This window comes from Lithobates pipiens, unplaced genomic scaffold, assembly GCF_037356315.1.
Source record: "Lithobates pipiens isolate NorthernLeopardFrog02 unplaced genomic scaffold, aLitPip1_a1.2 Scaffold_18, whole genome shotgun sequence".
Taxonomy (NCBI): Eukaryota; Metazoa; Chordata; class Amphibia; order Anura; family Ranidae; genus Lithobates; species Lithobates pipiens.
In genome coordinates this window covers 172246185-172259140 of record NW_027507758.1, presented here as the reverse complement: position 1 = coordinate 172259140, position 12956 = coordinate 172246185, and the positions used below count along the sequence as shown (strand labels likewise).

Below are 12956 nucleotides of genomic sequence, written 5' to 3'. Positions count from 1 at the left end.
GATCCTAATAGCTCGGATTGGGGTCCTGACGTTCCCAGTCTTACTGGGGCCAGAAGTCTTCATTGCATATTTTACTGCCAGCACCACCTGGTGTATCTATTTTTGAAGGCTCATCTGTTCAAACATAATTGTGGTCTTTTGCTTACACAGAGGCTGCAAGAGTGTGAACCTCTGCTAATAAACAGAGAGGCCAGCAGCAGCTGGAGAGCTAGTAAGTAATACCATAGACATTGGAGAAAAGCCTTTGTACTTTTTTATGTCTGTTTGTTCTCTGTTGAAGAAACTTCACCTTACTTCCTGTCCCAGAAACACAAAAAAAGCTAATGAAAAGGGAACTCAGCAAATTGAGGGGAAATCAGACTTGACAGCTGTCACCAAAAAAGATTTACCTTCAGCGTCTGCTGGGGCAACTGTCAGCACATGGGTTTCCATTTAACGTTTGTCCTGACAACAATGGTTTCCAAGATAGGAAGCGTGGTTGACTGTCCTCAATGGGTAAACAAAAAACAAAACAAAAAAAACAAAAAAAACAAAACAAAAAAAAACAAACAAAACAAACAAAACAAACAAACAAACAAAACAAACAGGGACTCAAATTTCATTTTCATTTTCTCTGAATTGAGCTAGTTGAGCCATGGTTGACCCTGGCAGCACCATGTGGTTTAACCAACTTCAACTGAGAAATCAAAGGAGCTAGGTGGAAAAAAGTTGGCCAAACAGCAAATAGGCAATTCACTGCAGTCACTATTTGGGTATTCAGACAGTTGTGGGTGCCAGCTGTCAGAACATTATAGCCAGTTGTTTAGGATGGATGGAGGAATCCATAGATTCCTATTTTGTAGCTCTCTGGGCTGAACAAGAGAAAAGTGTTAGGCCTCGTGCACACTGGACTTAACAGCTGCTGTTTTTGGCTTCAGACATTTTGTTTTCTGCAGTCAGTTAACTCCCCAGCATATAATACTATGTGTCCATGCACATAACCATATTTAAATTTTAAAGTGGTTCTAATGTCTAATTTTTTTTTTTACCTTAAAAGCATTCTCTGCATTAAGGTAAAAAAAAAAAAAAAAAAATAAAAACACCCCATCCCTAAACACTTACCTGACTCCTCTCACCGATCCAGCACTGTCCCTCTCTTCCTGGTCTCACAGGAGACTCTCAGAGTAGCTGGAACCAGAGGCTCATGCAGCTGTCTAACTCCTGTGAGGAGGAAGCCAGAGTGTGGTTTGCCAGTGCTGTGTGTGTCTATGGATGCACATAGGCCCACTAGAAGGAGCAGATAATACTGGAGGGGGAATGTCAAAGAGCAGGAAAGTTACCACTTCCTCTGTAACTACTTGGCGCCTGCCCACCGTCAAATGGTGGACGTCATATGATGGTACCCAAAACAGTCACTCTCGCACGCCCCCGAGGACACGGAGCAACCCCGATCTCTGTAAAGAGCCGCGGCCGTGGCTCTTTAACCATGTAATAGGCTGTGTCCAATCACAGCCGGTCACATGAAAAACACGGAGATGCCAGTAATCGGCTCTCCTCGCCTAACACTGACAGAGTGTGAAGAGAGGAGAGCCGATAAGTGGCATCTCCTCACAGAGGACATCTAGGCATGTAATCTGGGCACTGATAATCAGTGCCCATTTGTGTTGCCAGTTAGTGCTGGCTATTACTGCTGCCCATCAATACCTATCATTGCTGCCCATCAATGCCACCCATCAGTAGCGTCTATCTGTGCCCACCAGTGCCGCCTATCTGTGCCCATCAGTGCCACCCACCAGTGCCACCCTCCAGGGCTTCAATACCAGGCACTGGTAAGTGCCCGGTATTGAAGTAGTTAATATCATTTTAACTATCTAGCCATGTCAGTCTTCTTACATGCAATTTTGTCTTCAAGGGCAATGTACTTGCAACACTATTTAAACAAATCCTTTAAATAAGTTAATTATGATAAATGACATGATTAAATGGAAACATTTTAAAGCAAAACTTTTCATCTGATAAACTGTGATCATTTAAAATGTAATAAAAAGCAGAAACACTCAGCTGTCTGCACATGTACTTTTCAACTCTTTCCCAAAGAATGTACAGACAACGGCATGTATACACTTTTTATTCATGTTGTAAATTTAAACCTTTTTATCAGATGGAAAGGTTTACGCTAAAATGTACCATTTCATTTAATGAAGCGTTTGCTTTTCTTTTCTGAATTTGCCACCCTTCTCTTACTTTTATACTGTCATCATTGAATGAGAGATCCTGATCTCAGTAACATTCACTGTAAATATATACATATAAAATACAGCAAATGTTACCTTCACTGACCCATGACGTTAAATCACTCACCACTTTCAAATAGCAGATCATAGCTTGTATCATTGATTCCCTCCAGGGTACCTGCCATGCTTAATTCCACTTCACTATCTAAGTCCACAGCCAATGCACAATGACAGCCTGTGAATAACGAATACAGCCTAAAATACACACACACACCTTCACTCCAGCTCCCAGCACATTAAAATTTTACAACGTATGCAAATTGTGAGGCCAAGTTGGAGATAATTACTCATTTAACAAAAAAGTTTTAGTGGACAAATAGCGGAGATTTACATTTATCACAAAAGGCAAAATTGTGTATTTAACACTTCAAAATAGATCTAAAAATGAACGCAGACAGGACATGTGGGTTCCATGCGGATATCATCGCTGAACGCAGACAAGTGAGTAACTGCTTTCCTTGAAGCATATCCTTAATGACAAGCAAGAGAATCCATGGCATTATGCCAGGCTCTGTTGAGAAAAGGCTTGGTTATAGTTGCTCTCAGACTGGATTCTATCAGGATAATGAGACAAGTGGGGGAAAAAGACATCGCAGGTGGCCATTCTTGGCTGTGGAACTAAAACAGTTTACAGAAAACAGACCAAAAAAGTGTGTGATAAAATAAATTATTCAATATGATTACACATCTCGGAAACACTGATGCCTATCCCGTTGTATTACAAAGAAAACCCAAGACATGAGAGTGAATGTTCACTTCATCTACTCTCTCTTTCTGGGTTTTTGCAGCTTCAGTAGGACTTAGGAGCCAATAGCCACAAGTCTAATGCCGCGTACACACGATCGGAATTCTGATGAGAGCTTTTCATCGGAAAATGCGACCGTGTGTATGCTCCACTGGAATTTAGCTGTCCGAATTTCCGCCAGCAAAAAATTGATAGCATGTTCTCAATTTTCCTGACGGAAAAACTTTATATCGGTAATTCCGATCGTGTGTATGCAATTCCGACACGCCAAAAATCACGCATGCTCAGATTCAACTACGAGACAGAAGCTATTGTCTACTGGCTATTGAACTTCCTTTTTCTAGTCCCATCGTACGATCGGAATTTGATGTGACCGTGTGTAGGCAAGACAGCTTGAGTCGAATTCCATCGGAATTCCGTCGGGGAAAACCATCAGAGCTTTTTCCGACGAGAATTCTGATCGTGTGTACGCGGCATAAGTGGTACGATTCTGCAAAATATTTGGTTTATTTTAGTCCAAGGGGAGGTCGCCCTGCTATGCTGCCAATATGACAACAGACATCTCTGTGGACTGAATATGCCTATACCCACACTAGATGCAATAGATGACTTTACCACTGACCACCAACTTAAAGTGGTTGTACACCCTGTACAACCACTTTTACCTACAGGTAAGCCTATATTAAGGCTTACCTGTAGGTTCTTGACATAGCTCCTAAACCTCCACGGTTTAGGAGATATTTACTACAAAGATGAGCGCCGAAGACTATGGCGCCGATAACACTGCCATTGCGTCCTTTAGAAAGGGCACATTGTGCTGTTTCTAATAAGGGTCATGCCGTGACTGGTGTGACGTTACGCAACTCCGGCCAGTCACAGAGCCGTAAGGAAGTAGCCCATTATGCTTTACCTTTGCAGGGAAATAAAGAGGAAGTAAAACCCACCAGGGTTAACTTCCTCTTTAAGGGGCAAGTTACTCACTTGTCCTGTAAAATAACAGGACAGTTTACTACTGAGCATTGATGTAAGAGGGTGCCAAATCTCTTCACCCCCAATATAAAGGGAGGTTTTATCACTGATAAACAATTCCAAGCTAAACCTCCTACTCCTATAAACGCTACCTACCCCTCCTAATACGTATGCTGACTAACCTTTATAAGAAAGATATTTACTTACCTATTTTTAAGCCCAGTCCGGTCACATGGTACCCTGTATAAGCCAGCGGTGGCTACGGGGGGGGGGGGGGGGGGTGGAAAGAGTATTCAACAATGGCTGGGAATACCTGGCAGCAGTGATGTCACCCATAGACTTCCATAGCCCATCCACTGTCAGCACTTCCTCCTCTCCCCTGCAGCCACCTCTGCCTGACACAGGGTAGCCAGATCCAGTGACCAGACCACAGTGGGCTGAAAAAAGGGAGGTGTATATATATATCTCTAGTCAGCATAGGCATTGGGGGGAATTTTTAGACCAGTTAGGTTGAGGTTATCTCATACCTGGAATTTCTCCAAAACAAAGCAAAGCTAAAGCTGAATAAAAGCCTCTCAAAAGGTTCAGGTGCTTCAAGCGAGCTTTGTCATCTAACTTCTATGGAGGCTTTGAAGATGCTTTGAAGTACCAATAACACACCATGGGTATCATTTTTGAAGCAAAACAAACAACATGTGAACAGGACTGTAAGTCCTTTCAGTTCACCCATAAGTTTGTCTCCCATGGTTGAGATGCAGGATCTTTCATTCTATTACTAGTGTAGGATCCACTGATAATGGGGTACTTTCATGCAGTAAGTGGCCTATTTTTTAACCACTTTCAGACCGGACCATTTTGCTGGTCAAAGACCAGACCACTTTTTGCGATTCGGCACTGCATCGCTTTAACTGACAATTGCGTGGTCGTGCGACGTGACTCCCAAACAAAATTGACGTCCTTTTTTTCCCACAAATAGAGCTTTCTTTTGGTGGTATTTGATCACCCCTGCGGTTTTTATTTTTTGCGCTATAAACAAAAATAGAGCGACAATTTTGAAAAAAATGCATTATTTTTTACTTTTTGTTATAATAAATATCCCCCAAAAATATATAAAAAAACATTTTTTTCCCTCAGTTTAGGCCGATACGTATTTTTCTACATATTTTTGGTAAAAAAAAAAATCGCAATAGTTATAGCGTTTACAAAATAGGGATAGTTTTATAGCATTTTTATTAATAATTTTTTATTATTTTTTTTTTTACTAGTATTGGCGGCGATCAGCGATTTTTATTGTGACTGCGACATTGTGGGGGACCCATCGGACATTTTTGACACATTTTTGGGACCATTGTCATTTATACAGTAATCACTGCTATATAAATGCAGTGATTCCTGTGTAAATGACACTGGCAGTGAAGGGGTTAACCAGTGGGTGGCAGTGTAGGGGTTAAGTGTTCCTAGGGGTGTGTTACTAACTATGGGGGGGGGGTTGGGCTTTCATTTAGTGAACACTGATCTCTGCTCCAATCACATGGAGCAGAGATCAGCGTCACTAGTTGCTAGGCAGAATGGAGAAATGCTGTTTACACGGCATTTCCTCCATTCAGCCGTCCTGTGAGACGATCGCGGGTATGCCCGCGGCGACCGAGTCCGCGGGTCCCGCGACCGGACTCACGGGGGTCCCGACCAGCGCAGGAGCACGCCGCCGGCGGCGCGCTCCCGATGGCAGGGCGGCATTAAAGATTGGACGTACATGTACGCCAATATGCCTGCCTGTGCCATTCTGTTGACGTACATCGTCGTGCGCTGGTCGGGAAGTGGTTAATATGTTCAGGTGTTTTTAAATAGCCTTGCAGGATTTAAATGTGATTTTTGTATGTGTGCGCTATAATCTATTTTGTTCTGTTTATGGTCTTATAGTAGCACCATCTTGAATGTAAATGCATTTTTAGGGTGTGCCCCCCAAGTCTGTTTGTATATTGTATGGATCCTGACCAGGTTCCTTGGGCCTGAGCACCCCATCCCCCCTTCATTACCTCTTATTAGTGTTCACCAGTGTTATAGGAGGAGTCCTTTCAGTTCTCCCATAAAGAGGAGTTTGTCTCCCATGGTTGAGACGCAGGATCTTTCATTCTATTACTAGTGTAGAACCCACTGATAATGGGGTATTTTGATGCAGTAAGTGGGCTTAGCACTATATGACCATATAGTGTGACCAAATCCCCATATTTTTGAATATGTTCTGGTGTTTTTAAATAGCCTTGCAGGATTCAATCTCATTTTTGTATGTGTTCACTATAATCTATTTTGTTCTGTTTATGGACTTAAAGCAGCACCATCTTGAATGTAAATGCATTTTTAGGGTGTGCCCCCCCAAGTCTGTTGCTTGTCAGGACTGTAAGCTAACCATTTTATTTAGTGACAGGGGCTTTTATTTGTTTTAGAATGCTTTAAAATACCTCAATAGCAAAAAAGAATATAAATCCGCTATGTGTGCGCCAAATGCCATTGTAAACCCAGGAATTATTACATTGTGAAAGTAGCAGTGAAATCCTCACTGTGCTGTACATAGTGTGCAGAGGGAGCAGAGCAGTGGGATAGACCCAGCATGCTCCATCCACTGCATGCTGCCTGCAGAAAACTACAGGAAGGGGCGGACACAAGACCAGTCACTCTGCACAAGGAGAGAGAGCAGCACTGACCGGTCTTTATTACAGGAAGCTCCTGAACAGACAGAGGTTTACACTGAATTTCTGCACAGATCTGCAAGAAACACACAAAGCACACCTGGATTCAAAGAAGAATACACAAGACGCTTGTATTTAGACAGCATTTGCTTATCCTGGAGTTCAGCTCCAATGTTCCTTCTTGTACAAACACTATCATTTCAGAGAATCTCTGTAGAAAGACATTGCTTAACAAATCGCATTTGTGCAACAAGAATGGAATAGTTTACATCTGTCCTAAAAAGTCATTTCCATAGCCCTGTCCAGCTAACTTAACACATACTTGTGAAAACATCTGTTTGGAGACAGCCGTGTTCAACGCACACAGCCAAGCTATTAGGAAGCGAAATACTGAATAAACAATGCAAATAATATGATGAGAAAAGCATAATAAACAAATCATTTGGAAAAAAAAAAAAAATTATCAGAAGGGTTACATTGTACAGGCATACCCCACTTTTAAGTACACGGTGGTATTTGCTAAAGATGTAAAGTGCAAAATCAGGCTCACTTCTGCATAGAAACCAATGAGCTTCCAGGTTTTATAACCAAAGCTTAATTGAACACACCTGGGTTAGAAGCTCATTGATTTCTATGCAGAAGTGAGCCTGATTTTGCACTTTCTAGCTTTAGTAAATAAACCCCATTGTGTACTTAAAAGTGGGGTATGCCTGTACTTACAGAATTAAAATGATGGAGCTGTTAGACATTACAGGATATATCTAAATCATTTTTTTTATTTAGGATGAAACATTTTATGACAGTTTGGGGGAGAGTTACTAAAATTGGTGCACATAGAATCAGGTGCATCTGTGCATTGTAACCAATCAGCTTTTAACTTCAGTTTGTTCAATTAGGCTTTGCTAATAAAACCTAGAAGCTGATTGGTTACTATGCACAAATGCACCAGATTCTGCGTGCACCAGTTTTAGAAGCCCCCCCCCTCTATTTGCCCTTATTCTTGCTGTCGCTGGGACAGAAAAATATGGGCAATCCAAAATGTAATAGCTGTCACCACAGAGGGGATTCCTCCAATGGGAACACCTGTTCAGGTGGTAATTGTCTGACGGTTGACATATATGGTGCAATTGATTCTCTAATTGATGTTTGATTCAATCAAAATGATTACAATAGCAAATAATTGAATATGCACAATTTCCCTTCTGATCAATTTAGACTCAATTTAGATCACTTTTAGCAAACCATGGTAGAAAATGATTGATTGTGTTGCAGGCAGTGTGTGCCAAGGGACAAATGCTCAGAACTCAAGAAATCTACATTCTAGGAATTCATCCCTGGGCACAAACTGCTCTATTCGCTAGTACCACCCAGTGCACCATCCAGCTGCAGCAGCCTGGAGTTTTACAGGCTGCCAGCAATATTGCAAACCACTGCATTCTTTCTAGTGATTAGTTTGGGGTGGATCTGCACTTCAAGTCAGCTGAACCCAGCATTAAGCTACCATTCCTGGGCCAATGGGCTGCGAAGATGCTTGGAATATCTTTGACCTAATATGGCCATCCCCCATCCACAGCTAATCAGCCTGGCACTGACAGCTGACGTCTGGGTTCAACCAAACAGGTTTAGCCTGGATGGGGGAATCACGTGATTTTTCTTGTTAAACTGCACAGGTCACACACTGAACCAGGTTTTTGTTGTAAAATCTCTATACATGCCTTCAAAGGTCTATCAATGTGCCATCAACATGACACAGGGATTAATACCATAACTCCTTCTGGATTTACAGTGCATTCACAAAAGTATTCAGTCCTTTCACTTTTTTCAATTTTGTTATGTAGCAGCCTGATACTACAGTGCTTTAAATTAATTTTTGTTCTCATTAACTGCTTCCACACCGCCCTACAGCAGATTTACTGTTACAGGTCGGCCCTTCTGTGAAGGATATATACCGGATTCTGCACTTCTGCCTTCAGGTGGCACATGCGCCACCGGCGGGCTGCATCTGCTGTAATTAATCAAGGGAGAAGCCGATCTGTGAGTGTTGGGCCCTGGATGTCCACCGGCACCCACCAATCGTCAGTAAAACACACAGAAGGGAGATCTGCGAACCAATCAATATATACGCTTATTGGTATTTTCTTTTACCAAAAACCATGTAGCAGACATAAGGCTCTCCTCAGTGCAAAACACATGAAAGCCTGCTTGGAGTTTTCAAAAAAGCGTCTGAAGAACTCTCAGACTGTGAGGAAAAAGATTCTTTGGTCTAATGAAATCAAGATTCAACTGTTTGGCCTCAATTCTAAATGTTATGTCTGGAGGAAACCAGGCACCACTCATCGCCTCCCATCACCTTTTCAGCATCAGGGGATGAGAGACTGGTCAGGGTTTGAGGGAAAGCTAAATGGAGCAAAGTACAGAGATATCTTCAATGAAAACCTGTTGCACAGCACTCAGGACCTCAGACTGGGCAGAAGGTTCACCTTCCAACATGACAACCATCCTAAGCACACAGCCAAGACAACACAGGAGTGGCTTAGGGACAACTCTGTGAATGTCCTAAATCAGTGATTCTCAACCTGGGTTCCTCCAGAGGTTGCTAGGGGTTCCTTCAGCATTGGGCAATGTCTGCCTCTCAGATAAGTTCCCCCTGACACCACTGATCTTTTTAGCTATCTGTAAGGAGGTAATTCTTCCCAATGATCACAAGTGTAAGGACCATTCTTCCCACTGACCATCACTCTAATGTATCATGAGTTGTAGATTTCTAATTTTTAGTAGGGGTTCCTCAAGACCAGAGAACTACTTCAAGGGTTCCTCTGTGTTGAAAAGGATGAGAAAGGCTGTCCTAAATTGACCCAGCCAGAGCCCTGACTTGAACCCTATTGAACATCTCTGAAGAGACCTGAAAATGGTTGTCCACCAACAGTTTCTATCCAACCTGACTGAGCTTGAGAGGATTTGCCAAGAATTGTGGCAGAAAATTCCCTGATCCAGGCGTGCAAAGCTTGTTGTGTCATCCCCAAAAAAGACTAAAGGCTGTAATTGCTGCCAAAGGTGCCTCAAAGTAAATGATATTTCTTTTTTTTTTTAATTCACAGACATTTCTAAAAATGTGGTTTTCACTTTGTCATAGCGGGGTACTGAGAGCAAATTAATGAGAAAAAAAAATGAATGTAAATAACTGTAGTATCAGGCTGCAACATAACAAAACTGAAAAAAATGAAGGGGGTCTAAATACTGGACTGCTGAGAAGCACACACTCATTTATGACCAACTAATAAACCAAAACATTTACAGACATTTTTCATTTTTGGCTATTTGAAATAAAAAAAATAACAAAAAAAATGTAAATGCTTCAAAACACAAAGTGGCAAAACGCTGCTAAATGGGGCATGTAAACCCGGCAAAACAGGCATTTTAAGCGGTTACTATCTGTCAAGTTAAATCGTTCAGGAGAGGTTGTACATGAAGCCTTAGAGGTCTGTCCTTGCTGAACCTCCTCAGAGCCGTGGGACGTGCCCCAATGTAGCCTTTTCCTAGAGTTCAAGCTCCACCCAGTCACCTCAGGTCTTTGTAGCCAATGGAGCCACCTAACTTCCCTTTTAGGTTCATGCCCACGGTGATGCCATGCTTCCAACAGTCAAGGTTCCCTTTCCCTAAAGAGGTTCAAGGGGCCTTCATTAAGAATGCACTGTATCTGCTGTATTAAAATATAGAGAATACAGGAGGCGTGAGGGCACATCTTGCCAATATACCATGAGATTTGAGAAGGCAGAGTATGGATCAGCCCACCAAAATGTTTGTGTATGAACAAACAGTATCTAAGCACTACTTTCGCTTTGCACAAATATATCAGTGACTCACATTATACAGGTTCTCATGTACGCTGCAACTAAATTACCGTAGGCAACTAAGAAGGCGGTAAGCATTACTGCCAGTGTGATAGAGCCCTTAGTGCATTGGAAGGGTCACAGAAGTAGAAGAGCAAGGCATACAATTGCATGGAACATGCATTTTGATGCGTTGGATACAGATGCCAACAAGCCATGGCCAACGGCTGTTAACCCTAACTCCAAACTCTTAGTTCAAAAACACATTGAAAACGCATATAAAAGGCAGAGAGGAAATGAAAGTTGACACATAACAATACATGTATCTAAAGCTTAAAAAATGCATATGTATAGATCCAAAGGGGCCCTTCAGATATAGTTAAGCAGAAATGTAGACTTTCACGTTTCCAGCTATAATAAAAATAACCGGCAGCAGCACAGACAGGCATCCGAGGGAGCAGCCAGGCAACAGATGGAATGCTGAAGTTTGCACTTTACCCCAATAAGAAAAAGTTCAAAGCACAATAAATCATAGTAGTGGCTTTACAACCTACCAGATCGGGATTTGATGATATCACTAAACTCATTGTTTTGTTCTCCTTCAGATCTGTCCAGCTGAGCCCCGAGGTTGGCCATTTTTCAGATTATCCTTAATGACTGATTTTTGATAAATCCTTCAAGATTAAACTTTAGCACACTTTATACATACAAAACTTCCAGCGTTCACTTTCTGAGCCAAACTGTTGAGTCAGCTGTGAAAAACCTGCAAAAAAAATTCATAATGTCACCAAACATACTTGGGAAACATAAGAAGAATATAATTCAAACAATGGGTGCAATTTATCAAAACGATCATTTCCTTTATCTCCTTGGTGTGATGATATGACATATGTGACTCTGCAAATTATACTGTTATGCGTGTAATTGTGACATGTGTGCACCGAGAAAAATTAGAAACTGTACTGCTTACCTGTCATATCAATGTTAAAATAAAGATATATTAAAGTGATACTAAAGTCTTTTTTTTTTTTTTTAAAGAAACGTGTTATACAATTTTGCACTGATTATTGATTGCACTGTTACATTTGGAACTGTTTTGATGGTTGATTCACTGCAACCGGATTTTATATGATAGGTGTAGTACAAAATAGATATTTTGGTGCTAGACAGAGCTGGGTTTGCACAATACAATGTTATACAATTGTTCTGCACAGAGCAGCCTCAATCTTCTTCTTCTGGGGTCCCCCGGTGGCGCTCCTGGCTCCTCCTGCCTTTCAGTACCTCTCGCCCCTAGAAAACTGCTTGCTGGGGGGTACTCATGTGTGCTCGTTCCTGAGCCACACTGTGTGCATTTATTGACAGACACAATATGGCTCAGCCCCCCCACCCCCCTTTACTGGATTTGACTGACAGCAGTAAGAGCCAATGGCTCCAGCTCCTCTCACTGAATCCAGTGAGGAGGGGGGAGAGAGCATAGTGCCGCTACCCTCAGGCGCAGCACTGGGCCGAGATAGGGCTCAGGTAAGTATTTAAAGTTGTTGTAAAGGCTAACGGCTTTGTACCTTCATGTATTCTAAAAAACCTTCAGTGTGCAGCTACCCTAACAGCTCCCCCCCATACTTAACTGAGCCCGATCTCGATCCATTGATGTACACAAGACCCGAGGCTCTCCCGGATCTCTCCTTCCTCACTGGCTGAGATGCAGCAGCAGGAGCCATTAGACTGTTGTCAATCACAGCCAGTGAGATGGGAGCAGGGGGTAGGGCTAAGCCACACTCTCTATGTCTTAAGGACATAGAGAGTGGGCTCAGAAGCGAGCACACACGAGAAAGTGGCTTGCTATGGGGGCACTCAACGTGGAGGGGTGTTCAGTGTGCCGGCGGGGAAACCAGGAACAGAAGCATTGGGGCTGCTCTGTGCGAAACAATTGCACAGTGCAGGTATAACATGTTTGTTATTTTTATAAATTTTTTTCCTTTACAAACGTTTTAATGTATTGGTAATGGCACCTCAAATAGGATGAGTTTGCGGGCACCAATACACATGGTAATGCAGTACCATGCAGTTTGGTGCAGTGAACTTTTAAAAGCAGTGCAAGCATTACCTTTCCCGCAGTCCAGTGTATTTTGCAGCCCGTTCAAATGAATGAGCTGTTAAATTGCAGCACACGAGAACACACATGGTCCCGTGCAATCCTTGTGTGAACCAGCCCTTAAAAAACATGAATGTTTTACAATCTGATTGAATGATTATCTTATGTCCCTGCTGAACCGGCCAAGATTCGAACCATCTGTGGCCAGCTTAAGAGGAAACCTCTGCTCCTTAGCTGTAGCCGTCATATGAACAGAGTTACCCATCTCTTATTGCTGTAAAGCCTCAACAATTTTGGATTTGCCATTACTTTCTGTATGGGAGACAGTAGTCAGCAGGACCAATACTGAGGGTGAAGCTA

General features: G+C 42.3%; 1 protein-coding gene across 2 annotated transcripts in view; it reads right to left on the bottom strand.

The window, feature by feature from the left end:
* The window catches only part of UTRN (utrophin), a 945243-nt gene that overhangs the window by 915319 nt on the left and 16968 nt on the right, over positions 1-12956 (bottom strand). For both annotated transcript variants that reach the window (XM_077486405.1, XM_077486408.1), the window contains exon 2: positions 11059-11267. In XM_077486405.1, coding sequence (XP_077342531.1) covers positions 11059-11140 — 82 coding nt within the window. In that variant the 5' untranslated portion in view covers positions 11141-11267. The remainder of the gene's footprint in view (positions 1-11058; positions 11268-12956) is intronic.